Below are 26,497 nucleotides of genomic sequence, written 5' to 3'. Positions count from 1 at the left end.
GGCAGATTCTGTTCCTTTAACCAAGCATGCCTTCTAATAACAGAACCTGTAACAGTGGCCCTGCAAAAGGCCTCCAGTGAATCATAACCACATTGCAAAGTATGCTTTCCCACTTGTTCAGCTGCATGCAATAAATTCTGGAATTCCTTGTTCTCTGAACATTCAGTATTTGTCAACAATTTCTGTTTAAGAAGTGACATTAAATATTGCTGATATTTAAGCATATAAAACTGACAATTTAAAGCCCTTACAGCCAGGGTAGCAGAAGTGTAGACTTTTTTCTCCCATCTGTCTAGAGCCCTAGAATCCCTATCAGAGGGGACAGGGTTTTTTGCAGTGGAAGCTTTAACCCCTTTGGGACCCAGAGATAGTTTCTGGGTCAGCAGCAGGGTTTTTATATAGGAATTTATGCAAATCCAGGACCCTGTAGTATCTGTCTGGCTTAGCAGGTACAGGGGGTAAAGAGTCAGGGGACAGGCCGGACTCTGAAAATACATAATCTACAATGTCTAGAACAGGTGGAATAGCAAGCGGTCTGTGCTGAGGAAGTAGCAGAAAGTCTCTGACCTTTTCTTAGATTCAGAATAATCTTGGCTCTCCCAGTGGAAATGCTCCCTCATGGTATGCAGGGTTTCCCCAAAAGAATAATCCTCAGGAGGAGAGGCTGAAGGAATGGATTCTTCAGCATCATAATCCTCATAGGAAAGCATGGAGTAATCCTGTTCAGAAGAGGAATCAGAGGAAATAGAAACCTGATCAGAAGAATCATACTCTGCCTCTTGCCTAGGCCTCTTATCAGGAGGGGGATGGGAGCCCCTGATCAAAGTAATTAGGTCTTCGGCAATTTTGAGCATCTGTTTTTTAGGCATGGAAGTCTGAGTAGGAGAATGCTGTACTTGCTTCTTTGCTTTAGTCTTTGATGCTGAAGACAGCTTAATATATAGTTGTGTAGGTCTGAAGACACCCTCAGAAGCTGATGCCTGCTCAGCGGCTCCGGACCCATCTGAGGGAATGATTTCTGAGTGTCCAATACCTTGAGTATCCAGAGGCCCAGTCGGCTCCACGTGGGAGTTGGAAGTGGCCTGTGGCTCTGAGGTAGTGGGTGCCAGGGGCTGTTAAGCGCCTGAGAACCGGCGACTGGCCTAGCAGAGGCCTCGTCGTCGGTTTTGGATCTCGATGCCTATCCTTATCCTTGCGTTTTTTGTAAACTCCGGTTGTCGGCTGGTCCGATGGCATTATATAATTAAATCTCCGGCCAAAGTAATGGAATGCAAAATCGAACCGACGCTTAATAGTGTGTTGGTTAAATCTAGCACAAAACCAACAGCTAGCAATGTTGTGATCACGGCCTAGGCAAGGAATACAGTAAGAGTGAAAATCCTTATGAGGTATTTGCTTCCCACAAGAAATACAATTGTTAACTTTTTCTGACATCGGTCTGGAGCAAGAAAAAAGTTTCCCCAATGGGGTACTTAGCTTTAATGAAGACTTTGGTTCTGAAATTCGGATTTGAAAATCTCAGGAGTTGGCCGACCCGCACTTGCGAACCGCTTTTGCTTCTGACACCGTGTGGCAAGAAAGACTGAAGAAAATGGCGCCGGCTGCATCTTTTGTACCCCTGGTGCACTGACGTCAGGGAAGAGGCGACAGCAACCGACGCCGGACCAAGACGTTGGAATTCAGGCTGACTGCAGGTAGCCTGCCAGCAGGATAACCCAAGAGTAATGACTGCAACAGTGAAACACGATGAACATCAGGCAAATGGAGAGTAGAGAATCAAACTAAAGACTGCAAATGAAAATCAGCATCACCTCATAATCTTAATCCTCTTACATAAAATACCAGATTAACCAGTCACATCCTCCATCTTCCCACCACTCTGTGCAAACTTCTAGTGCGAGAAATTGGACATAAAACTGAAGTGTCCTGACACACACATAAAATGTAAGGTAAGTTTTCTAAAATGGATTTCAATTTTCATTTAACCAGATACAGGAAATGGTCTTAATCAGACTCATTCCAGCCGTGATCCAGGACACATGGTCATGGGAAAATGTAACAAAAGCATAGCTAGGGTGGGACAAAGGGGCCACTGCCCAGGGAGCAAGAGGTCTCGGGATGTGTTTCTGGTTAATCAGGAGGTAGTGTACTACCACCATTCAAAATTGCTAACAGTGTACTGGCAAACAGGGATGAAGTGTCTGTGTGTGTGTGTGTGTGTGTGTGTGTGTGTGTGTGTGTGTGTGTGGTAGTTAAAGTGTAGTCAGGAATTTGTTACATTTGTAGCAGCTGATTTGCTACATTTTAAAGAACCTTTTGCTTTCCTTTTTTTCCTTGAGTACTTGAGGAATGTAGAAATTGACCCGGCTTGTCTGTTTGATGCTGAGTTGAGGAGCCTAGCTAAATCTGATGGAACTGACCCTTTTTTTCTTCTTTTTTTGTTCCTCAAGTTCAGAAGCACAAAACTGCTACCCTTGCTCCTCAGGTGAGCCCGATTTGGGAAATGGACCTTTTTTTTGTTCTTCAGTTTATACAGCTGAGGGGTACCAGAATGGGGGATTGGCAATCAGGCAATGTTGCCAGCTACAGCTCTGAAATGTAACATATAGGGACACTTTATTATAGCCAATAAATCAATCACCCTTAGCAGGTTTCACCAGAAGGCAGAAGGAAACCAAAGTGCCAAAAGAAAACACAGAGATACACACCAGGAGATCGATAAACTTATGAGATACTGACAGACACGCAGAAATGAACCCGGAATTTGGAGCTGTGAGGTAGGAACTTTAAACATAGACTAACCTTGCTCTAATGTCAACACTAGCATCTGTGCAAAGTGATCCCAGGTGGATCAGATAAGTGTGTGCTGTAGATTTTGTTCTAATGGATGGGGATATTATTCTATAAATCATTTCTTATTACAAAAGTGAAGTTTCAAAGATCTACTACTGTGGTAAGTACTGCACAAGAACAGACAGAGACCAAACATAGAAATTTGTGCAAAAGCAGCAAGGTAAAGTAGAGAATATACAAGAGAGATGTCTCAAAGCTATGAACTTTATGCACTATCTAACTTAAAACTTTGCACTAAGAGGTAATAAGAATCCACAGCATGACTATCCATGTGGATGGTTGCCCAAAATAATGCAGACACCGCAGCTTTTAATGCCCTGTTAATACTCCTTAACAACTGGAAGTTGTGTTCCTAGTTACCACACACCACCTGTACTGTCTGGCAAACTAGTGAACAGAGAGCTGTAGCCACAGTACATGTCACAATTACTGAACAGTGGACTGTACAGCCACATCACACTGAAATTAGTGAACAAAGGACTGTACAGTCATAGCACATCACAACTAGTGAACAGTGGACTGCAAATCCATAGCACGTGTCACAATTAGTGAACAGTAGACTGCACAGCCATGGCACATGTCAAAGTAGTAAACAGAAGACAGCACAGCAACATCACATGTTGAAATGAGTGAACTAAAGACTTCGGAGCCATGGTACATGTTGAAACTAGTGCAGAGGAGATGGTACAGCCACAGCACATCAAAATTATTGAAAAGTGGATTACACAGCATAGCCAATTCACATATCACATTTAGTGAACAGTGGATGTGCCATATCACACATTTAAACTAGTGAACTAAGGACTCCACAGCCATGGCGCATGTTGAAACTAGTGAACAGTTTCTTGAACAACTTTCCTGAATATCCTAAATAGCCTTACACTTCCTAGAAGGAAGGGACTAAAAAACAAATAATGCAATTTGACTGTCCAAAAAGAGCAGAATGCTAATGCAGGACAGAGAAAAAGCACGAAAAGAATGGCAAAAATATAAAACAACTCAATATCTTGAACACTTCAAAATGCCTTGCAATTGTACTAAAACGCAAATAGAGAAAAAAAAAACTATATTATAGTAACTTTCAGAATAATAGTAAACAACCCTAAAACATTCTGAACAGCCATTAAAGAATTCTTCCATCCTGGCCAAAAATTTGACCCTTACCCCTCTCCCAATAACTCACCAATTGAAACTACAATACAATTCAGCTCTTACTTCACAGATAGTATAACATCTTTAACCAAAGATTCCCCAACATCTAATCCTAACCCTGCCCAACAGCCATGTATCACCACATCTATGTTCACCTTCAAACCTGTGCCGAAATTCTGTACAGTAGAGAGTTGATTATCAGAAATGTCAATTATCCAAACACAGTCAAGTCTGTGGGTAGGAAAAATCATAAAGTCTGAATATGTAAATGTTATACATATTTGCTGTATATGTTTTTTGAGCTTGTAGCCCTTTCATGTGTGAAAAATATTATTTATTGTCCACTGGATTTGTTGAATGGTTGAAAAATGTATTCCCAGTGTGCAGAAAAAACAAGATTTTTAGAAGTATTTTTCTGGTTCATTGTATGCTTGATTATCCTAACAGTTTCATTATCTGAACTACCCTGGGTCCCAATTAGTTTGGGTAATCGACTCTCTACTGTACAAGACCACTCCTGAACTCAAAACATCCAATACTTCAGCTAATAACATTCAAAGACAGTAGCTTAAAATAGCAGCCAAAAGCATTGCATATCATGGCATAATCCTTATAAGTAGGTCATCCAGGAATCTCACATTCCCTCTCTATGGAAAAAGTCACACGTTATTCCTCTCCACAAAGGAGGAAACAATAGATATTACTTTTTGACCTACAGCAATCTTATACCCCAATCCAAAATACTTGAAAAACTTGTTCAAAAACAACTGCTAAATTATCTCCTGCAGGAAGACCTCTTATCCCCCACACAACATGGCTTCCATCCTTCCCATAGTACTAACACTGTACTTCTAACCTAAGTAGATACTGTCAATAAAGCTAGAGATAACTGCAAACCAGTCTCCTCCTTATTTCTATACTTGCCTAAAGTCTGACACAGTTTGTCACAGCAAACTTCTACTTTAATTGTCATTAGGTATCTCTCAGCAAACCTTTCTATGGTTCAAAAGCTACCTATCCAATATGTATCAGTTAGTAAAGTTACAGTCCACCCTCTCTCCATACCTCCCAGTCACCAACGGTGTACCACGAGGCTTTATCCTTGGTCCCCACTTCTTTAACATTCTCACCAACACCCCCATACAACAGGCCTCCCTAATACAATATGCAGATGACTCCACACTCATTTGCATGTCTGACAACATGGCACACCTCCAAAAAATTACTCAGGAAGCTTTAAACGCCAGTGAAACATGACTTTGTAAATCACAACAACAAAAAAAATACTGCCCCCCACACACACACACACAAAACCCTCTCATGAAAAAAAATTACGGTCTTCTCTCTCAGTAATACAACCACTGAAGTCACTTCTCATAGCAAATTAATGTGGATGATAGTGTTAAATTTAACCTGAAGGCCTAAGATAAGGTTTATGGATGTGGTGAGAGAGGACATGCAGGTGGTTGGTGTGACAGAGCAAGATGCAGAGGACAGTAAGAAATGGAAACAGGTGACCTGCTGTGGTGACCCCTAACGGGAACAGCCGAAAGAAGATGATGACTGTGGCTGGTCTTTTAGAGAATATTTTACCCTTTGAGAGTACTTATATTTATTTGGTGACACTGTGGCCACTCCTGAAAGCCTTACTATATTGGTCAAACACCAACATTTGTATTAGTATTAATTTTACTCAGTATAATTGGGTACCCTTGTAACAGCCCTAAAGTAGCTGGCACTGGAGTGTTTTGGTGTCAGTACCTACCTTACAGTCTGAGCAGGGAGGCATAATTGTTAAATCTGTGCCAGCCTTTCCCAGGTGCGCAGGCATGTGTGTGTGTTCGAGTGAAAATCAAATCTCGAAAGTGTGTGCGTGTCAGCTACTTGCAGCAGGGACACAGAGCACTGATTTCACAGAGAGGATGGTGGATGACTTGGCTTAGAACACTCAGCTGAGAACTCAACTCTATAGGTGTGTCAGTGGGGAGTCCTATTGAAGGCCTGGAGGGGGAAAACCAACCCCCAGACTGAGTGTGTTCCCTGTGTACTCAAGTGAAATGGTGCTTGATGCAGAGGGCTTAACCTGGGAATACTGTGTGCATCTACTTTTGTTCCAAGTGAACGTCCCTCACCGGTGTCCGTGGTGAGGATCGAGACTCCTTGATCACTGTGTCAAAGAAGGGATGTCACGCAACCACTGAAGACAAAGCTGTTTGCCCACTTTTAGGCCTCTCTCATTCTACACAGCAGGTTTTTTCCTTGTTGGAGAACTGTGGTTGGGCTAGGAGAAGAAAAGAAAGTCAGGACAGGGCATCAGAATTAGACCTTTACAGTGGTTAATTCTCATTTCTTAGATGACTGTCACTTCTTCAGGTCTTGGGATGTCTGGTCAAACAAGACTTCATCTCAGAAAATGCACATAGATTTGCCTGCCTGCACTCATTCCTTACAAAGGAGGGGATGAGATAACTTAACTTGTGCAAACATATCATTAAACCTGCTTCCCTACCCAAAGGGTCAATGCAGTCAAAACTACTGTGAGTCACATGAAATCCCACTGCAGAAGCCATAATTATGTTTTTTTTCCACAGCGTCTTAAACCCAAGATTCAGGGAGATTTACATTTTCTATAGACTGATTTAAAAGGGAGGAGTGTCTGTAGGACATTAGGGGAAGATAAGGTATGGGACTATTATTCAGTGGAATATTTGGGAAAAAGGAAAAGGGGAATACTTATATTAATTGCAAGAGAAGCTCCAATAATGATAGAAGAGAATAAAAAATATAATGGCAGGTTTTAGTACTAAAGGGGCTACTAGCAAGGGAGGAGGATTACATTGGCATATATTTATATTCCACCTAAAACTGCTATAATGAAGATTATTTCTTCCAGAATTTTCTTAATATTTCTTCCAGAATTTTCTTAATCAGCTTTCAGCAGGGAATATTACTTACAGGTGGAGACTGGAATTTGATATGCAGCACCGAGGATGCATCTGGGGGTCCAGAAGGGAAAATGTAACAAAAGAGGGTAGATGATTTTTGAAGAAATTTATGAAAATATTTGGCATAGAAGATGTGAATTCAGTAGTAGGAGTGAATTTACCTTATTATTCCCAACCATATAAAAACTGGGCTAGGCTAGAGAGAAATTATATTTCACAGGTACATGTGCATTTAATTGAACGTTTTGATATGCAACCAATAACTACTTCACATCCTGCAGCAATAATAACTAAAAAAAATACAGGATAATGAAATAAAAAGGAGACACTGGCACTTTCCCACCCATCTGTTGAAAAGGGAGACATTTAAGGAATGGGTTGTCAAAATTATTTGAGAGTTATTACAGAAGATAGAAATTTATTCGGAAAATATAGCCAGGGAGTGGGATAAAATTAAAGTGGAATTTAAAAATAGGGTAGAAATAAAACAGAGAGAGCGGGAGAGAGATGGTTAAGATGCAATAAAGAATTATTTAGAAAGACTGACAAAGGATAAAGTATTGCAGAATATGAGGAATCTCACAGAACACAAGGAGGAGCAATTGCAGAATGCTAAACAGAAAATAAAGGATTAACTCGATAATATGTATGAGTTTAGAAAGACTACTGTTATGCAACTGTTTTTTTTTGATAACGCTATAGAGTACAAAAACTTTTAGCTCAATGACTCAGGCAACAAAGTAGAAAGGATAGTTGCGAAGCTTAGGGAGCCTATAACAAGGAATGTAGCAAGAGATTCTGTAGAGGTACTAGAAATATTTTGGAAATGTTATAAAAATCTGTATAAATCAGAGGAATACGGAAATCAAGAAAAGATACAAATGGAAATGTTTATGGAAGAACTGAATATGCCAAAGTTAGTGGTAGATGAGGCTCAATTAGTAACAGTTAGGATAAGACGAGAAGAGATGTATAACCAATCTACAGGAAAGTCCCCAGGTATAGATGGTATTCCTGTGGAAGTTTGGAAACTAGGAGGGAAAAAAATGATAAAGATCAGGAAGGTTTTAACAGTATTTTAAGAGGAGGAGAAGCACTAACATCCTGGAAGAAAGTAGTGGTGGCAGTAATACCTGAAGATGGTAAAGACCCATAACATCCAGTTTCATATAGGCCCATTTCAATTCTAAATCATGATTATAAAGTGTTTACGTCTATAATAGCGAAAATAATTGCACAAGTGATGCCAGAACTGATAGATAAGCCTTGCTGAGTCTAATTATGGTGGCTGCTAAAAAGCAATCACCAGAAAATGGAAATCAAAGTCTAAACTAACTGTACTAGAAGTAGTGAATATAGTAACAGAGATAAATCAATGAATTGGGATCTTCAGAAAAGGGTAGGAGCAAATTATATAGAAGAAAATGGGCATTGTGGAAACAATACATGCAGAATAATGTTTTGGAGGAAGAAGGGCGTTTAAAAAAGGCAGGATTTGAATGAGCTATGTAATGTTTAACAATGACTGGATAGGTAAGTAATGTATAATATTTGCATATAAAAATATGTCAATATGGTTTGTTTTCATTAATATAAATATATGATTGCTTATGTCATTAAGTGATAATTTAATAATGATGTTTCTTGTTATAAAAAAATAGATAATTATGGGTCTAAGTCCCAAGGTGGCAGAGGAAAAATCTTTGTTCAGCATGTTTTCAGCCTTGGACTTCATAGAGGGTGACAAAGTGGGAAGTTGTTATGGACTCTGGGACATAAGTCAGACTGAAGAGATCAACAAGGAGTTTGTCCTAAGATGATTATGAAGGGTATCATTCCACATATTCAAGGGCTTGTACAAGGCATCTGCCATTTTATGGCTAAGAGTGCAGAATCCAAATGCTTCCAGTCTACAGAGTTGCCATCCTTCAGATCTGTGGTTCCTCAGTCTTCCTGACAATTTACTAATTCAAGAGTTTCTTGGAAAAAGAGATAGAAGCTATTAAAGCCAATGTATGGTGGACTACAAAAATCTAAGTATCACACCAAAAGAGGGGTCATGTGAAGGGGGTTATAAGGAGGGAAAATCTTATTATTACTGACAATCTTAGAGACAAGAACCTTTGGATTTTCAGAGTCTCAGATCCAGGAAAATGAGTGAGACTCTGTAGCTCTATGAAGGAATGGATTGGATTCAACTAGTGCATGAGGTGATATGAACAACAGGTGAGTTCTGAGTGTTGAATGCTTTGGCAATGTCCTTAGAAGGAATGAATCCAGGAGGCATTGCTTGGTTACTGCTGTCAAGTGCTGCTTTCCAATGTTATGAACCTACATCTGTGAAAACACGTCTTACCTGGGATCAAACAGTGTATGGACACTTAATACCTTAGTCACCTCATGGACTCAAGTGGTGCAGGATGACCTCTGAGAGTCTTCTCAGTCCTAACCACTGAATCTTGCTTGACCTAGGGTAGACATGTCGATCTCAATGTTACCACACAGCCTTCACTAGGAGATTCCAGTGATCAGTTTTGGGCAGTCTTAGCTCGATCTTACTACTCAATCTTACTACCACTGCTCAAACAACACTGAGTTATTGTTAACACCCTGGGATGTATCTTCTGAGATTCTGACAAAGATGCACCTCTCATGCTCCTCTGAACACTGTCCTGTGATGGGTGCAAGGTTGCCACCCAACAAGTTTGGGGAGGAGGTTCTAAAGGCCACCTCAAGTGCAGATTCTGCAGAAAAAGCTTTTGGCTAGTTACTAGCACTCTATTCATTTACCTTCTCCTGTCAGTCTGGCACTGACCTGAGATCACACAAGTGTTGGTCACTGTACTGGACAACATTCACAATCATTATCTTCAATAAGCCAACCCTGGTCTCCACCTCTTACTGCTGACCATACTGAAGCAATGGTTCTGGCATCTACTTAAGTTTTGCTTGGTTTTTAGGCAGGTTTAAAGCAGGTCCCACCTAGTGATCTGACTGTCACAAGAACACTTGGAAGGTTCTGGCATTTTAGGTGCAGGATGCAAGAACTTCCTTATGAGAAATGTTAGGATCCATACTTAAACCTTGCAAGTGTCATAAAATGACAACACTGAAGGAGAAGAGCATACTCATTCAGTTTGATATACAGCATTACATCGTACACTAGTAATAAGCATGAGCAATGATACGCATATGAATCAGCGAACATTGGAAACACTGCTGAGCTGGGAATGTCAGAAGTAGACATCAACAGTTATCCACTGAAGAAGGCCTATGAAGTCAGATGACGGTTTTCCTTTAAAAATATAACCTCATGTCTATATGCACTCTGTCTAAAAGCAGCTCTCCAGAAGTGAGGGCTATATTCTGTATTACTTTAATAAGAATTTTCTCTAAAAATCTCCAACAGCTGGAGCAGAGGACTGGATTATGAGCGAGTCCTTTGAATTAATCCCTGTTGGCGAAGAACTAGCAGCAGCTCTTTGAAAGGTATTGCCTTCTGCGTATGTGGCAGAGATGCAGAAGAATGGAAATTATCAACCAAGTAGAATTTTCTTCAAAGTAGTTCTGTGTAGGTATACTTTGATGTTGCAATACACAAGGGGGTATGTGACCACCTGATAACTGACAAAAGCAGAAGTATATTTTTCTTGGAGAACTGCACAGCCAATCAATTCTTGACCGACTGCTCAGTCTGTCAGTGGGATGAAAATGAAGGAGCTATGGAGGAGGTGTTCCAGACTGCTGTATCTGGAATCATCGTATATAATTTCAGCAATACTTCTGATATTCCATGTAAACAAGCAAAGAACACCTACTGTGCTGCTATCTTGCAACCTTATGGAGAAAAGCAAGCAAAGGACAAAATCTGCACATCGTATATTGCTTTACAGTCAGCCCCATCTTACAAAATGAAGATTAAAGCAAACCCTTTTCCAGCATTTTTTAAAATAATCTCTTTGCATCAGTGTACTGGTGTTTTTGCTAGACTATGGAGCCTAGTGCATCTGGAACAATGTGCTCTAATGTCCTTCTACTAGATAAGTCAAGGATAATAATTAATGAAAATTTTAATGCTGTACATTACAACAGGAGCCGCTCTATCCTACAAATAATACTCTGCATTCCAACAGGAACTGATCTAACCCATTCTATGAATTCCTTAGATTCCTTCACTGACTTTTTGGCTCAAAATAACCTCAGAAGGCAGGACAGTGACACAATGATTAGCAGGAGGTTTTTCTTTTTTAAGTTCTCAGCTGGGATGCTTTCCCTGCAGTCTGCATACGTACTTCCTGTGTATGCATGCATTTTGACAGTGCCTCTGAACTCCCACATCCCAGAAACATACTGACAGGTGAGACGGCAACACCTCAAATTGTTCACAGCTGTCGTGTGTGTGTGTGTGTGTGTGTGTGTGTGTGTGTGTGTGTGTGTGTGTGTGGTGGGGGGGCCTGCATCTCGTGATAGGCTAGTGTCATACATTATATCACACTGCTTCTTGGAATACACTCCAGCTTGTGAACTGTCCAGAAATGGATAAAGCAGGCACTGGAGAATAACTGAATGAATATCCTTAAATAACCACATCATGCAGCTACAAAAGTGTTCTGTGAGAAAACTATTTTGCACCATTTCTAAGCATTCTACCCTACCTTTCACACTTTTCTTTGTATTTCCATACATCTTATTTGTAAAAGTACTAGCTTACTGGGTTCTGTTTTACCATTGCTCCCTTCCTCTTTCCTCACAATTATACACCTTGAAGTATTCCTAGTCAACCTTCACAAGGCTTTTGATGCAGAATTTGAACAATTTGTGCTGCATTCATGTAAACTGCCTTATTCTACCTATGTAGTTTTGACATCAAGATCTCCAAAACTGCACACAATTTTAGATGTCATCTCAGAATGCTACACAATGACTGTAGTTACTTTTTCCAACAAGTAATGTCATTTCTAATGCACCCTGTTAATTTCTTAATAAACTTCACAGCTGGCTTACTTACTTGTATGTCTGGCTTCTAATATAACCCTCCAAAGTCCCTTTGGTCTTTTGTTGCTGCTGTTTTTCCTCATCTATACTACACTCACTTCAAGCTGTCGTTACTCAAGATGGACTGCAAATAAACTACCAAACTTCAGACCCTGCTGATCATTTCCACTGTGTTTCAGTCTTTGTGCTATCTAGAAAAAAGACCTACATTTACTTCAGACACTTTGCAATTGCACTTACAAAGAGGGTCCATACTTTAATTTCCATTCTGCAGTATCCTATTTGTAACTTGCTTGTTTACAATTAACCAGTGTATGCAGCCATCCACCCATACCTCTCAACCCTACTGAATTCCTTGGTAAATACTGGTTCTGAGGGCAAAATATTGGGGTGCCATTAATTACAGAGTGGACCCTTTAATTTCCAAATTTCTTGTTTTTTTTTTTTTTTTTTTTTTACTCCTGACGTCATCATGTGCAGGGTGCGATGATGTCAGGCTCATGAGGCTGTCCAGCTAATTTAAGCATGTCTTTCTGCCTCTGGCTCCTTCCCAGTTACAGAAAAATGCAATTTAATTTAGAGCTATGTTGTTACAGAAATTATAGCTACCAAGGATGAAGATCATGAAGTTGCCACCATTCAGAACTGAGTGAGTCAGAGTTTTACTAGATTAAAAGATGTGCTCACCTTTTACTTCACACATCCATTCTTTGTTTTTTAGCTGAGATGCATAATGTCAGTCTACTAACTGCCGGGAGTAAGAGCTGGAAAATGCAATGATTGATTTCAAGAATGTACCTTTCCCCTGGGGTATCCCAGCATCATTCACATAGGAGCTCCAGTCAACCTCAACAACAGCTGCTTACTTGATCTAAACCAACTTTACCTCTGTAGGGGATTGTGAGGGTTGTTATCCGACTTCAATTAAGATTGGATGGATGGAACTAACCCAGTATTACCACATTTGTAATGAATATGGTACCTGTTAGGTTGTTGTTGTTCTTTCGGCTTTTTCCGGTTAGGGGTCGCCACAGCGGAACTCCGGTCCGCTAATGATTGGCAGTAGATTTTTTATGGGTGCTGAGGTGCCAGCTCGATGTCCAACCTTCAGCGAAGGCACGCCCATTCTACACATGTCTTTCAAACGCCAGTCGACAGCGGGGAGGACATGCAGACTCCACACAGAAGGTGCTCCAACCGAGAATCGAATGGGAGAACCTCTTGCTGTGAGGCAACAATGCTAGGTAAAGCCTGTTATTACTTATTCCCACTTTATGTACTCCAACATCACACACTCTTACGTCTGTATTTGCACTATAAACTGTACCTATTACAATCAGTGTTCCTTTACCGGGAAATGGTTAATGCTGCTCCAGCTGCAGATATTTCCTTATTGCATATGTACGAACGTATGTCTAGTAGTTCAGCCACTTCTTTGGCAGCGTACAGCTGTCAAACTTTGAGTCATAGTCCAGTGGTCCCCACAGCCTTGGAAGAAAGGCTCCATTGACGCCCTCATGTCATGTGGTTCTGGCATTCTAAGGCTGTCAACGTCGCACACCTTCCTGTTGTTATGGGTTGCTTGCCAGATCATGTATGACTGAGTGTTGTAGTTCTTAGAAGTTTACTTTTCTTTAGTTGTAGAGGGTCTCCAAAGTTACATAACATACACACTGAATTGATTATTTATTAAGATGAAGTTCCTTACTTCTCTAAATGTTCTTTTTCCTTGCTAGCTGGACCTTTGTAAAATTGTTCAAAAACAAAGAACAAGGAAAGCAAGTTTAATGACGAAGTTATTCCACTACAGATAGGACTGTTGTCCTATTAAATGCTCAAAAGTGGACTTTTTTCATGGCAAATGAGGAGAAACTATATCCATGATCAGTGTAGAAGAACTGGTTTCATTTTATTATAAAAGTAAAAGCTAGTTTAGATGTGAAAATGATGGACGTGTACAGTTTTGTGTCTGTGTTCTTTTAGCTACAGAATTATATATTTCTGCATTAATTAGAAGAAAGGAAATATTTATTGCCTTTTTCATGGTCACACTTATAGTCACAGGTGCCCAAACGGGGAATGACTTGTGAAAAAATGGACAAATGGTAACTCTATATACAATATACAATGTAAACTTGAGCAAATAAAGCTTGTTTGCTAGCGGTTGCCATTAAACCATGAATATGAGCTAAAACTTAAACAAGGAAATTGTGCAATAAAAAACTGAAATGCACCTAAGAATGAAAGACAATCTCAGAATTACTGAACAATTTTAGTTGAGTTATGCAAGCAAAGACAAGTTAATAATACAGAGCTGATTTCTTATATACTGGTTAAAGGAAATGTAGTTCCTTTAAAAGAAGGAAAACATATGTAAATATAATTGTTCAACAGTTTATCCCCAAATCTTAAAAGGAAGACCCGACCCTTCCCATAATGGTTCATTATTTATAGACTTCACCAAACTTGCACCCACACATTCACAGACGTAGACACACACACACACCCACACACACACACACACACCCACACACACACACACACGCACACAAACTCGCACTAAGGTTACTACTACCTGCCCATCCACACACATAACAGGCACTCATAGCTCTCAACTGACCAGATTTCTGCCCCATGTTTTTTGTGTGTTTCTCAAAAAAAATTGGTTTTCTGATAAATTGACAAATTATTGAGGATTGAAGTCAGAAAATAATGGCAGACATTTTAGTTTCAGACTTCATACCCTTCAAAAAATGAATGCTGATACCAGATCTGTTATTCTAACAACTTTATAAGTTTATAACAGAAATATTAAAAATTGCCCCTATTTTGGTGCCTTTGTCCCACCATTCTTTGTGGCTTTGTCCAGATTCTTTGCTCTAAGAAGTTGAGAGGTATGCAGTCACTACTTGAACAGTTGTGAAAACATGAAAGTGGCAAATGTCTTGAGATATTAAGACAAAAATAATTTCCTAAGGTTCCTCCCATAGTTGCATAAAACTATTATTTCATACCTGAAATGCATTGTTTATGAAACAGAAGAAACAAGTGAAATTCTACAACCATGGGCTACAATTTTTGATAAAATGTGAAACCCAGTCATGTGCACTGGTTGAGTGTATGGTGCAAATGACTGCAAAATTGTAATTTCCATAAAAAATGTCCCTGACGTTGGGCACTTCAAAAGGTTGAAATCCTAGTTGCCCCTGATTATAAGAGGAGCTTTACCTGTACTCTGTTTGGCCTCTGCACATTTCTATTACACTTTGTACAGGAAAACTCTAGACTGTATTTGAATATTCAAGATTGTTGTTATTTTTATGCATAGATAAACTTACAAGTATCCTATAAAATGAATATAAAAATGAGCAGCCATAAAACACATGTTGTCACCAAACTGTCAGTATTAATCACAACATTAATGACTGCTTTTGGCAACAGTATTTTATTTTTGTACTACTGTGCAGATATTGGACTGACCATTGTTGAGCACTCCTGCTGGTCTCGTACATTCAGCTTGTGATGACCCACCACTGGAGCAGTAATCAAGGAGCCTCAGTCCTCAACACTGGCACCAGTGGGGGACGTACACAGAGTATGACAAGGTACACACACTGTATTTCCAGATGCAGCTTTCTGTATCAAGTGCAATTTCCCTTAAGAGCACACAGAGATCACCGTCAGTCTGGGTCTGGTTTCTCTCTCTTTCTCCAGATCACCAATAACAGTACCCTCTGGCAAAGCTATAGAGTTGAGATCTCAGCTGAGTGGCCAAGCCAAGACCTCCAGCACCATCTCTGTCCAACCAGTGCTTTGTCCCTACCCAAGTAGCTGACACACACACTATTTGAGGTTTGATTTACACACACACACACACACACACACACACACACACACACACACACACACACACACACACACTGGGAAAGGCTGGCACAGGTTTGCTAGCTGTGCCCCCTTTTTCCCAGACTATAAGGTAGTTATCACTGTCACCAGCCAGCTCCTTATCAGCTACTTTAAGGCCTCTAACAAAGAGTGTCCAATCTTACTGTGTAATATTAATATTAATACAAATAGTAGTCTGACCAAAAGCAAGGCTATTAGGAGTGGTCCATACAGTGTCGCCAAATAAATATGCAAGTACTCTTAAAACTTAAATATCTCTTACAAAGATCAGCCACAGTGAAAGGTTTAAATATATTTAATAATAAATAATAGAAGAACAAGAAAATTATTCAGCATATATCATACCTCTAAACCATATATAATTCCTCAGTATTTACCTGTTTTGAGGGTAAGATAATGGGGTGCCACGAATTTCCAACTGACCCCTTTAATTCCTGATTTTTTTTGTTTATTTATTTATATTACAACTTTAAATTTCTGGCTGACATCATGACGCATCACCAGCCTATAGGGGGTATGTGTGAATGACATCAGATTCATTTAACTGTTTGGAGGGAACACTCATTTCAAAAGTTTTGCTGTCTGTGTGCCCAGCACCCAACTGCATGCAGCAGGGCCTCCAGCCCAGGTAAGAAAAAAAAAAAAGAGTATGTGTATGCTGTGACTATATTGCCACATTATGCTGCAGTCTGCTCTTTAGTGTGTGTGAATGGTAAGGGAGGCTCAGCTGCAGAAAAGTCCACTCCTTAAGCCGCTATTTGTGTGTGTGGACTGTGGAAATCTACTTAAGCATGGCTGCCAGATCAGTCTGCTGCTCCATTTACAGAAATCTATTATTGCGTGTGAAGAATTTTTGCTGCAAGTGACAGACCCTGTCTGCCAGTCCGTAATTTGAAATCTATTGAAGCAGCAGTCTGTTGTCCGTAGCTGAATCGTTTTAAGCAGTGTCTACTTTAAGGAGAGTGTGTGTGTGTAAAATCTATTTTAAGTCCAGACGGTGCATGTTTTGTTCTTCTGCTGTAGTTAGTAAGCCAGAATAGACATTATTTCTGCACTGAAACTTGTGTGGTTAGTAAGCCAGAACAGACATTATTTCTGCATTGAAACTTGTGTAGTTAGTAAGCCAGAACGGACATTATTTCTGCACTGAAACTGTTGTGCTAATGTGTGACTGTGCACTCATTAACAGAATGGATGCTGCTGTTGTTTTGCTGGGAAATCTTATTGCCATGTTTGTTCTGCCAGAGCCGATAATTCTGCTGCTGAACTGAACAGAAATGGTGTGTGTGGAATCTATCTAAATGCTTAACAGACGTGTGTGTGTGTGTGTGTGTGTGTGTGTGTGTGTGTGTGTGTGTGTGTGAAATGCCCCATGTTATGCATACATGGTGGTTAGGGTTACTCAGGCTCAAACCCTGTACCTTAGGTACAAGGAGCAAGAGCCTGAATTCCCTACCCATACCACTACTTGTGATTTAATATATGGGTCATATAACATTTGGTCTGTTCCTCTTAAAATTTGTGGTTATCTAACAAATCAGTGAGAACTGACTTCACTAAAAGATAGCCATTTAAGTTTTCAGTCTTCCTATCTTTAAGGAAAGTCATGGTATCAAAAACACCTTATTCTAGCTTTCCAAGATTATACAAGCAATCTTTAAAATGTGCCCCTGTTTTTGGGGGTCTTTGTTCCACCACCCCCCCAATAACTTTTGGCTTTGTCTGATTTCTTGTGCTGCACAGTTCTTCATGGGGAGATAAGTTTAGTGCTGCCCATGCCAAGTCTGTTTGTGTTGTTGTTAGCACAACAGGTAGAATACTTGCTTTTGATGCAGAAGGCTCTGGGTTCTACTCCCACAGTATGTAGATAGATTGCTGATACTGTACTATGTTGTACTTTTAAAAGGAGTGGATGGTGCAGTCCTGAGAATGTCCTCCTTTGGCAGAGATACCTAGCAACTATGAACCTGTTATCAGCTTGCCATCCATTCCATATTGAAATATTAATAGCTTATTATTTTTTTAATGTAACACAGGCAGTTTATTCTTCAAAGGCAACAGGCACTTTACTTGTAGATGAAACAATGAAATATAAGGTTGTTTGCTAGCAGCAACGGTACAGATCTCTCTTTAATGTGGAATTATTTAGATGGCTCTTACTTCTGCAGAGATTTTGCATATTTATTGATATTGGTGTATTATAGAAGTTTCAGTAGACTTTCAGGATGGAAATGTTATGAATTGGGCAGTTTTGTCATTATTGGTTCATGCATTTTGTTTCATTGCTTACTGGAAAAATGTTCAAAACAAATTTAAAACATGCTCTAGCAAGTGTGCTGTGTTATACAAGGAATATAATTTAATACAGTCAGGAAGATGTGTCAAACAACACATGTATGTTTCATGTGCAAGAGGCCTATGACTTGAAAACAGCCCAAAGGTAATCTTTATTAGCCACTGGCCAGATGCATTTTCTTTGGATGTGGGTTTCAATGCTGTTTCAGAGAATGTAAGTTTCAAGGGCAGTGAAGTTTTATTGCTAAGTCTGTTTTCATTGTGAGACTGTATTGCTTTGTTTAGCAGATATCTATTAGTGTTTGTGATATAAAATGTAAAATAAAATCCAAATCATTGTAAAAGTAAAGCAGTATACACATTACAGTATTTATGGTAAAGGGGGCGGAATAGCCAAGTAATAGGACATTGGAATGGCTGCAGGGGGACTCTGGGGCCATATTTTGGTTGTCTGTTCTTAAGTTTAAGTTTGAAAGTTGGTAGCCCACAATTCCACTGGAGTGCGTGGGGTTACATAATTATGTATGCACATTTTATGTTAATCAGCGTACAGATTTGTACCTATTTTTCATGGGCCTTTATCCAGATTTTTAATATTTCCAGGTTGAGAGTTATGCATCCACCCTATATTTAATCCAGAGTCAGTGGCATTGCTGGGATTGTAGGAAATGTATGCCAACTTCCAGAATGTTGCACTACCCCTCCCTATATACTATTTTTTAACAAAACCTAAAACTTAATTAAATAAAGAAATTGAAAATATGCCAGGTCTTTCTTTAAATTTTAAATCCCAGTACAGTTTATTTTACAAAATAAATAATTACTTCAAAAACCCATAAACCATGGTGTATATTATACTACCTATTTGTTAACCAGGCAGGCCAACAAGATAGACACAGTCCCTTTTCAGGGGTGACCCAGGAATAATGTCTTGTTAAGTGAATTGCTCAAGGTCACAAAGTAGGCAAGTGAGGGCTGTGGGAATCAAACCCAGAACTCACAGAAACTTTAGCTTACAACCTTAACCTCTACATGAACTAAAGTTCTTTATCCTGTATATTAACTATTAATGCCACAGGAGAACTGACAGCACTGATGTATGCCAAGCTATACCTTTACCTAGAGTACCTTCTTGTGACCCACTACAATGCTGGCTTAATTCTTTGACAGACTTGTGTTGTACTGTGCCAGATGTCTTGTTAAAATTTTTGCTCACCATGATGTCAGCCATATTCACAGCTACTTCTCTTGTTACCCAGACAAACAGTCAAATTTACTTTTGCCTGTTAAGTGTAGAGGATGAAGTCTGCACCATAATCACACAAGGTATTTGGATAAGGAAAACTAAGCAGTGCTGTACTCCTTTGGGGGTCTAAAGAGTGTTGTGTATTACTGTTTGCATGTTCTTTGCCTGCGACAAAACCATGTAATGCTTCAAAACATCAGTAGGGAGTCAGAAGTAATGTCATCATGCTGAACCATGTGACAGCAGTGCAAGTGTCCACACATATCACTGTTTCACCTAGCCATCCAAATATACGATTCCCAGGCTCAATGTCCAGTTTCACCTCAAAGAGAGTATACATGAAGGAATGCATTGGGCTACAGTTATAGCACAGGGCTGGAGGTCTGAAGATAAGTAAATAAGGACTCCCAATAAAATATCATCTGAAAAGCTTTTAGAATTTAATGCTTCCTTATGTCACATGCTGCAAATACATCTATACAATATATAAAGATTCAGAAGTGATCTTAACAGGAAGAGAAGACAAAAGATTGATAGTTTTCTGTCTTTGACTTGCTTTCTCTTTCTTGAATTGGAATCATTACTTGCCATCCTCCTATTTTCTAGCAGTTGCTCATCAACTGTGGAATACTTAAAATGGCAGACAGTGGTGTCCCTAATAATTATGGAGTAAATCTTACCATATCACATTGCCTGCCCAACTTTAGTTTTTTCAGAGCCCTACTGTCCGTGAAAAAGGACAATGCCCCTTTTTTACATTTGTTCCCAGCCCTATCATTCTTCACTTCAGCTCTAACAGTCGCTTCCCTTCATTTTGTTGTGTCCTGCAATATATATATATATATATATATATATATATATATATATATATATATATATATATACTTTACCCCTTCATCTCATTTCTAATAATGTCACTGTAATTCCAAAAGTTCTAATAATCATAAAACCAAAGCAAAATATTTCAGTGAATTAGAATCAGGAAGCCTTTTATACAATGGATATTTACACAATTTGCAAAACAAAAAAAAAAAAATAATAATAATAATATACTAACGGCACAACTTGATTCTAACAAAAAAAGAACAATTCCAGATGATTCAATGCTTACCTTGCAAGAAGTACACAATCCACATTCTTTATTTTTCCTTGGATTAAAACATCAGAGGGCTGAAATATAAAAAGAAACAAAACTGTAACATAATCCAGTTAAATATTAAACACAAAGAAGCCCATAAATACATGAATACTGTACAGTTGTCACAAATGAAGACAGCCAAACAATTTTAATTTTTGTGTGGCACTTTAAACGTCAAGGGCTATAAGCAAAATTATCTGTCTGCAAAGGGGGAGAAACAGAATAGTTGTGGAAGAACTTACCATAACCTTAGATGTCCTCTTCCATGTTACAGTGTTCATTACAGTAGGGAGGTTGCTGCCTGCAGCGCCGCCATACGGCAAGTTTACCAAAGTCTTTTCTTCAGGAGGGTATGTGTGACATACCTTGTCAAGGCCATAAACCGACGTCTGGACATGCCCTCTTCAGAATGAACTACCGCATACAGTAGTACCACTGAAGGGTTAAGATAGGGTCCTAGTAGGGACACCCTTAGACTTACATGTAGACTAGACCTAGGGCGGTAAGTAGGCTGTGTTGAGACTGGGGAAGAGAATGACTATGTCCCCGCAGGCAGGCCCTGCTATGTTAACTAGGTAAGGTAGAGGGGCAGGTGGGCGGGACTGAATACTGCAACATGGAAGAAAAGAACATCTATGGTTATGGTAAGTTCTTACACAGCTATTCTATGTCCTTCTATTCTCATGTTGCAGTATTCATTACAGTAGGGCAAGTACCAGAGCTTTAGGTATGAGCCTGGGTGGAGGATTGGGTTTTGTGGTCAATGAGGCCTTAGAGAATTGACCTAGCAAACCCTGCTCTAGCTCTTTAAGCTAGGTCCAGTTTGTAATGCTTGGTGAAAGTGTGAACAGAGGTCCAAGTGGGTGCTTCTAAAATGGAAGCGTAGTCAATCCCTTTGAAAAAGACAGCTGAGGAGGCAGCTGCCATGGTAGATTGAGGCTTGCCATGACCATGAAAGATTTTCCATGATAGGAATAGCACAAGGGAATGGATTTAAAAATCCAAGAAGAAATGGTCTGTTAGGAGACTGCTTTCCCTAGAGCTCTTGGATGTAAGGAGATGAATAGTTGGTCTGACTTTCTAATAGGTTTGGTTTTGTCTATATAGTACCTCAGTTGCCTGTGGACATCCAAGGAATGGAGAGTTCTCTCTGAGGAATTATGTGGATGAGGGTAGAAAACCGGTAAGTTAATGGTCTGGTTTAATGAGAGTTCATTAACCACCTTGGGCATGAAGGAGGGGTTGGTCCTGACAGCAACTCTGTCCTTGTGGAAAATAAGATAAGGAGAGGTAGCCATAAGGGCTTGTATCTCTGATATTGTCCTGTCGGAGGTAAGAGCCACTAGTAGAACTGTTTTCAGGGTGCAAAGTTTCAGGGATACTGAATGAGGTGGTTCAAAAAGGTGGCAATGTGAGTTTTTCTAGTACAAAATTCAGGTCTCAAGGAGGGGGTACAGGTGTCAAGGAGGGGGTATGGGTTTTCTTGGGGGTCTGATATGAAGTACCCCTTTCAGAAAAAGCTTGACTTCCAATTGGGAAGTCAGAGGAGGTGATAATGGCAGACAAGCACACATGGCAGATAAGTGGACTTTGACTGAGGAGTTAGTCCTGAATGAAGTAGCTCACACAAATAGGAAAGGACCATAGGTACAGAGTTAGAGGGTCCTGGTTTTTCTGTTGACACCACCTGGAGAATTTTCCCTATTTAGATACATAATTTCTCCTGGTACTAGGTTTTCTGGCCTCCTGCAAAACACTGAGTATGTCCTCTGAATATAGGTGTATGTAGGGGATTAGAACCCTATCACCCATAAGGTCAGTTTCAGATTGTTCACCTGGGGGTGCAGTGGTGATCCCCTGTCCTTTTGTGAGCAGGTCTATTTGTTGGGGCAACCTGTGATGACTGCCCTTGGCTAGTAAGTGGATGAGGGGAAACCAATGATGTCTTGGCCATAACAGGGTCACCAACAGGATTTTGGGTTTGTCCCTCTGGATTTTCAGGAGGATTTTCTGAATCAGAGTGAAGAGAGGGAGGGAGGGTGGGAAGGCATAAATGTACATTCCCTACCAAGAGAAGGAGAATGCATCCACTTTCCAAGCTTGTGGATGTGGGTCCCTTGTGCAGAAGCTGGGCAACTGTCTGTTCTGGGGGGAGGCAGAGAGATCTGATTGTGAAATACCCCACCTGTGAATAAGATCCAGGAATACCTCTCTCTCTCTCTGAAGCATCCATTCGTGAGAGGGAGCTGAAGTTCTGCTGAGTTTGTCTGCCATGAAATTCTCTGTTGAGGGAATGTAAACTGCCACCAGGTGAATTTGGAGTGATGATGCTAGGTTCCATATCTGGATGGCCAGGCTGCAAGGGGGGGTAGGACTTTGTTCCCCACTGCTTGTTTATGCACCACAGGACAGTCGCATTGTCTGTGATTACTTTTAGGGTTTCTGGCTGAAGAGCTGATTTGAATGTTAGAAGGGCTAACAGTAATACCCTCATTTCCTTGATGTTGATATGGTCCTTTTGTCTTAAGTTGGACCATCTGCCTTGCACAGAGAATTGATTCTGGTTTATTAGAAGCACTGCACCCCACCCCAAGTTTGATGCATCTGTGAAGACTTGTTGTAGGGGGGTAAAACCTGTAGGGGGGTTTCTTGGTTGAGGTGAAGTGCTGAAACCCACCACTGGAGTTGCTTCTTAAGACACAGAAGTAGGGGAAGAGGTGAGTCCAAAGGGTGGGAGTGCTGGTTCGATAAATTGTTTAGGACCCACTGGATTTTTCGCATGTGGAGTCTTGCTAGAGGTAACATGGGTATAAGGGATGCCATGTGGCCTAACATTCTCAGGAATTCCCAAGCTGTTAAGGAGGAGAGGTTGAGGAGTTTTTTGAAGTACAGACCAAGGTCTAGGATTCTTTGTTCTGGGATGAATGCTTTCATTCTGTCTGTTCTGATCCTACATCCCAAGAAAACCAAGTCTTGAGAGGGGGTCAGGTGACACTTTTCATGGTTTAAGGTAAACCCTAATTGAGTCAGGGTGGACGATACCTGTAGTAGGTGGAGCAGAACTTATTGGTGAAGGATGAGCAGGTCATCTAGATATGGGTAAATCTGTATACCCTGAGTCCTGCAGTGAGCAATGAAGGGGGCTAGACACTTTGTAAACACTCAAGGAGCAGTGGAGAGTCCAAAGGGTAAGGCAGAGAATTGAAAATGACAAGAACCTATTGCAAAGCGGAGGAAATTCCTGTAGGCTGGATGTACAGGAATGTGCAGGCAGGCATCCTCCAAATCCAGGGCTACCATGAAAGCCTGTGTTAGAATGAGTGGTAAGAGCAGGGTTAAGGTAATAATTTTGAAGCTGGGTACCTTGAGGAAGAAGTTTAGGAAAGATAAGTCTAGGTTTATCCTCCATGTGCCGTCTTTCCTTGGTACCACAAACATTCTGGAGAAGAAGCCTATGTTTCATTGTTGGCAGGGTACCTGTTCTATGGTACCCTGAACTAGGAGTTGTTGAATGATGGGTGGGAAAAGTGGATTTGTTTTTTTTTTTGGTGGAATGATGGGTGGGCAAAGTGGATTTGTTTTTTTTTTTTTTGGTGGTTGGGGAATACCCTGGAAGGGTAGTAACATCCACAAAGTCATGAGATACACCTCTAAATGATGGAGAGGACCCATTGTTCTGATGTGATTATCCGCCAGGAGGATAGGAAGAGGGAGAGATGAAGGGATAGGGGGTGTTTAAGTCTAAAGTGGGTAAGTCACATTGGAGGTGGTCTAGATTGGTCAAACCGACTCCGAAAGGGGGTGTATGAGTTGGTGGGGAACCTGGGAGTAGAGCTTTTCCTTGGTTGTCAACGTTCCTTAGACTGTGGAGCTGTGTGTGAGGACAAACTTCTCACAAAAGAAGGTTTTTGTGGGTAATTTCTGTGGTATCTGGGTATAGAGGATACCAGTAAATACTTAAGGTTTTGTAGTTCTTTTCCCTTTTCTTGAAGGGATTTGAGCAGCTCTGCAGAACCTTGTCCAAACAGCACCTTACTGTCCAGGGGTGTGTCAAGCAATTTTGTCTGAACATCCATAGGGAGAGGTTGAAGCCTCACTCAGGAATCACCCAGGAATATCGCCTCAAAACTGATCCTGATGCAGCAGATTTAGATGAGGCTTCCACAACATCATAACTGCACTTAATGGAGTGCCTAGTCACTTGGAATGCTGTGGAAAGCACAGTGTTGATTTGTGCTTTAATGAGGGAGTCAGGGGCCTCAGAGAGGAGGGTAGAGGCTTTGGTGATGGTATCCAGGACATACCTAGCCATATGTGTTTGATAGTTGAGAGCCCTTATAGCCAGAGTAGAGGAGGTATACACTTTCTTCCCTAATCTGTCCATGATTTTGCTGTCTTTATCCGTGGGGTATAGAGCAGCAGAAGGTAATTGCCTTGACGTTTTGGCAGCAGAGACTGCAATAACTGCTGGGTCTGCTGGAGGATTTTTAAAGAGGAACTGGGTTTCCTGGGGGACCTTATAGAAACGGTCAGGGTGTTTAGAGGCTGGATGCTGCGAGTCTGGGGACTGAGAGGCAGCCAAAAATGCATTCTGGAAAGTGGGCAGAAAAGGGGTGATGGCAGAAGGAGAAGGTTGCTCCATTTGTAAAAGGTCAAAGTACCTTTTCTTCATGTCAGAAACTTCTGATGCCTGCCACTTAAAATGCTCCCTCATGAGGGAGATTGTGTCTCCAAAGGTGAATTCTTCCCATGGTGACTCAGGAGTGATGGAGTCCTCCTGCTCTGGGGTAATGAAGTCCTTGGGGGAGTCTATTTGAAATTCGTAATTAATACATTCCTCTGAAGAGGAGTAATCTTCCTCTAATACTTCTAAGGGTGGTCAAGGAGAGGGGCCTGGAGGTAATTGTTGACTCTGCAAAGCCTGAGAAGCCTTAAAGAGAGTCTGTGAAAATACTTCCCAGCCAGGAACCGGTTGCGGTTCAGGGTGTTTAACTTTTTGTTTTCTTTTCAAAGGGGTAGTCGATGGAGAAAGAATCGGAGCCGACGTCTGGGTGGGAGTGTAGGAGCAGGGCCCTCCAACTGAGTGAGTCATGGTTCCCCTCCGCCAACAGGATCTGACGGCTGATTTGCCTCAGCAGATATACCTAAAGTTTCTGCCATCCCAGCTTCCATTAAGGTTGGTGGGCCTGGTTTGGAAATGGAGGTCTGAGAAGATCCTGGGCTTTCATCAGCCTCAAGAATATGCTCGTCAGCCTCAAAAATATGTTCGGACACCTGAGGCACAGCGTGGGATACCAGCCTAATTTTCTTGGCCTTCTTCCTCAGAGGCTCAGTGAACGGGCCTACTCCCCCTTCCATTCCAAGCACAAGACATCGTAATCTCTGATTTCCTAAATACAATTTTATTGTGGCCAGGTGGTTGTGGAGTCTTGGGGACGAAAGATTTGCAAATGGGGCAGGACGTATGGTCGTGGGCCTCACCTAAGCAAAATACACACTTCTTGTGCATTGTGAGGAATTTGTCTCCCACAAGCACACAATCCCCTTATAATTGACCTGTATGTCAACAGTAATCAAAGGTAAAGAAAAAATCCAACAGGGCACTTATCTGTATCAGTAGATGAAGCAGCTGTCTGGTCTGGAACGGAAACTGTAACCTGTTGTCTGAAAAAAACGCAATCTGCTTTTGGAACTGGCAAACAGGAGTTCGACATTCACTGCAGCAGAAAAATTTCCTAAGACGGTATGTGCAGATGTCATTTTTATACCCTATGTTGGTTTATGGCCCTGACATGTATTCTCCAGGAGCAAAAACTTTGATATACCGGCCGAATGGTGGCGCTGCATGCAGCAACTTCTCTGTTATGAATACTGCAACATGAGAATAGCAGGACATTCACTTTTGCCAATCCAAGAAGCTCATTCATGATCTTTCTAGTTCTAGGATGAGTGCTGCCATGACTAGCT

At 40.7% G+C, this 26,497-nt stretch overlaps 1 protein-coding gene across 2 annotated transcripts in view; it reads right to left on the bottom strand.

Annotated features, from left to right (window-relative positions):
* The window catches only part of LOC122793375 (methylthioadenosine phosphorylase), a 1,037,156-nt gene that overhangs the window by 451,147 nt on the left and 559,512 nt on the right, over window positions 1–26,497 (bottom strand). For both annotated transcript variants that reach the window (XM_044061328.1, XM_044061329.1), the window contains exon 3: window positions 20,504–20,562. In XM_044061328.1, coding sequence (XP_043917263.1) covers window positions 20,504–20,562 — 59 coding nt within the window. The remainder of the gene's footprint in view (window positions 1–20,503; window positions 20,563–26,497) is intronic.

Source organism: Protopterus annectens, chromosome 2.part0, assembly GCF_019279795.1.
Source record: "Protopterus annectens isolate FY-2018-M chromosome 2.part0, PAN1.0, whole genome shotgun sequence".
Taxonomy (NCBI): domain Eukaryota; kingdom Metazoa; phylum Chordata; order Ceratodontiformes; family Protopteridae; genus Protopterus; species Protopterus annectens.
This window is presented reverse-complemented; position numbering and strand designations above follow the sequence as displayed.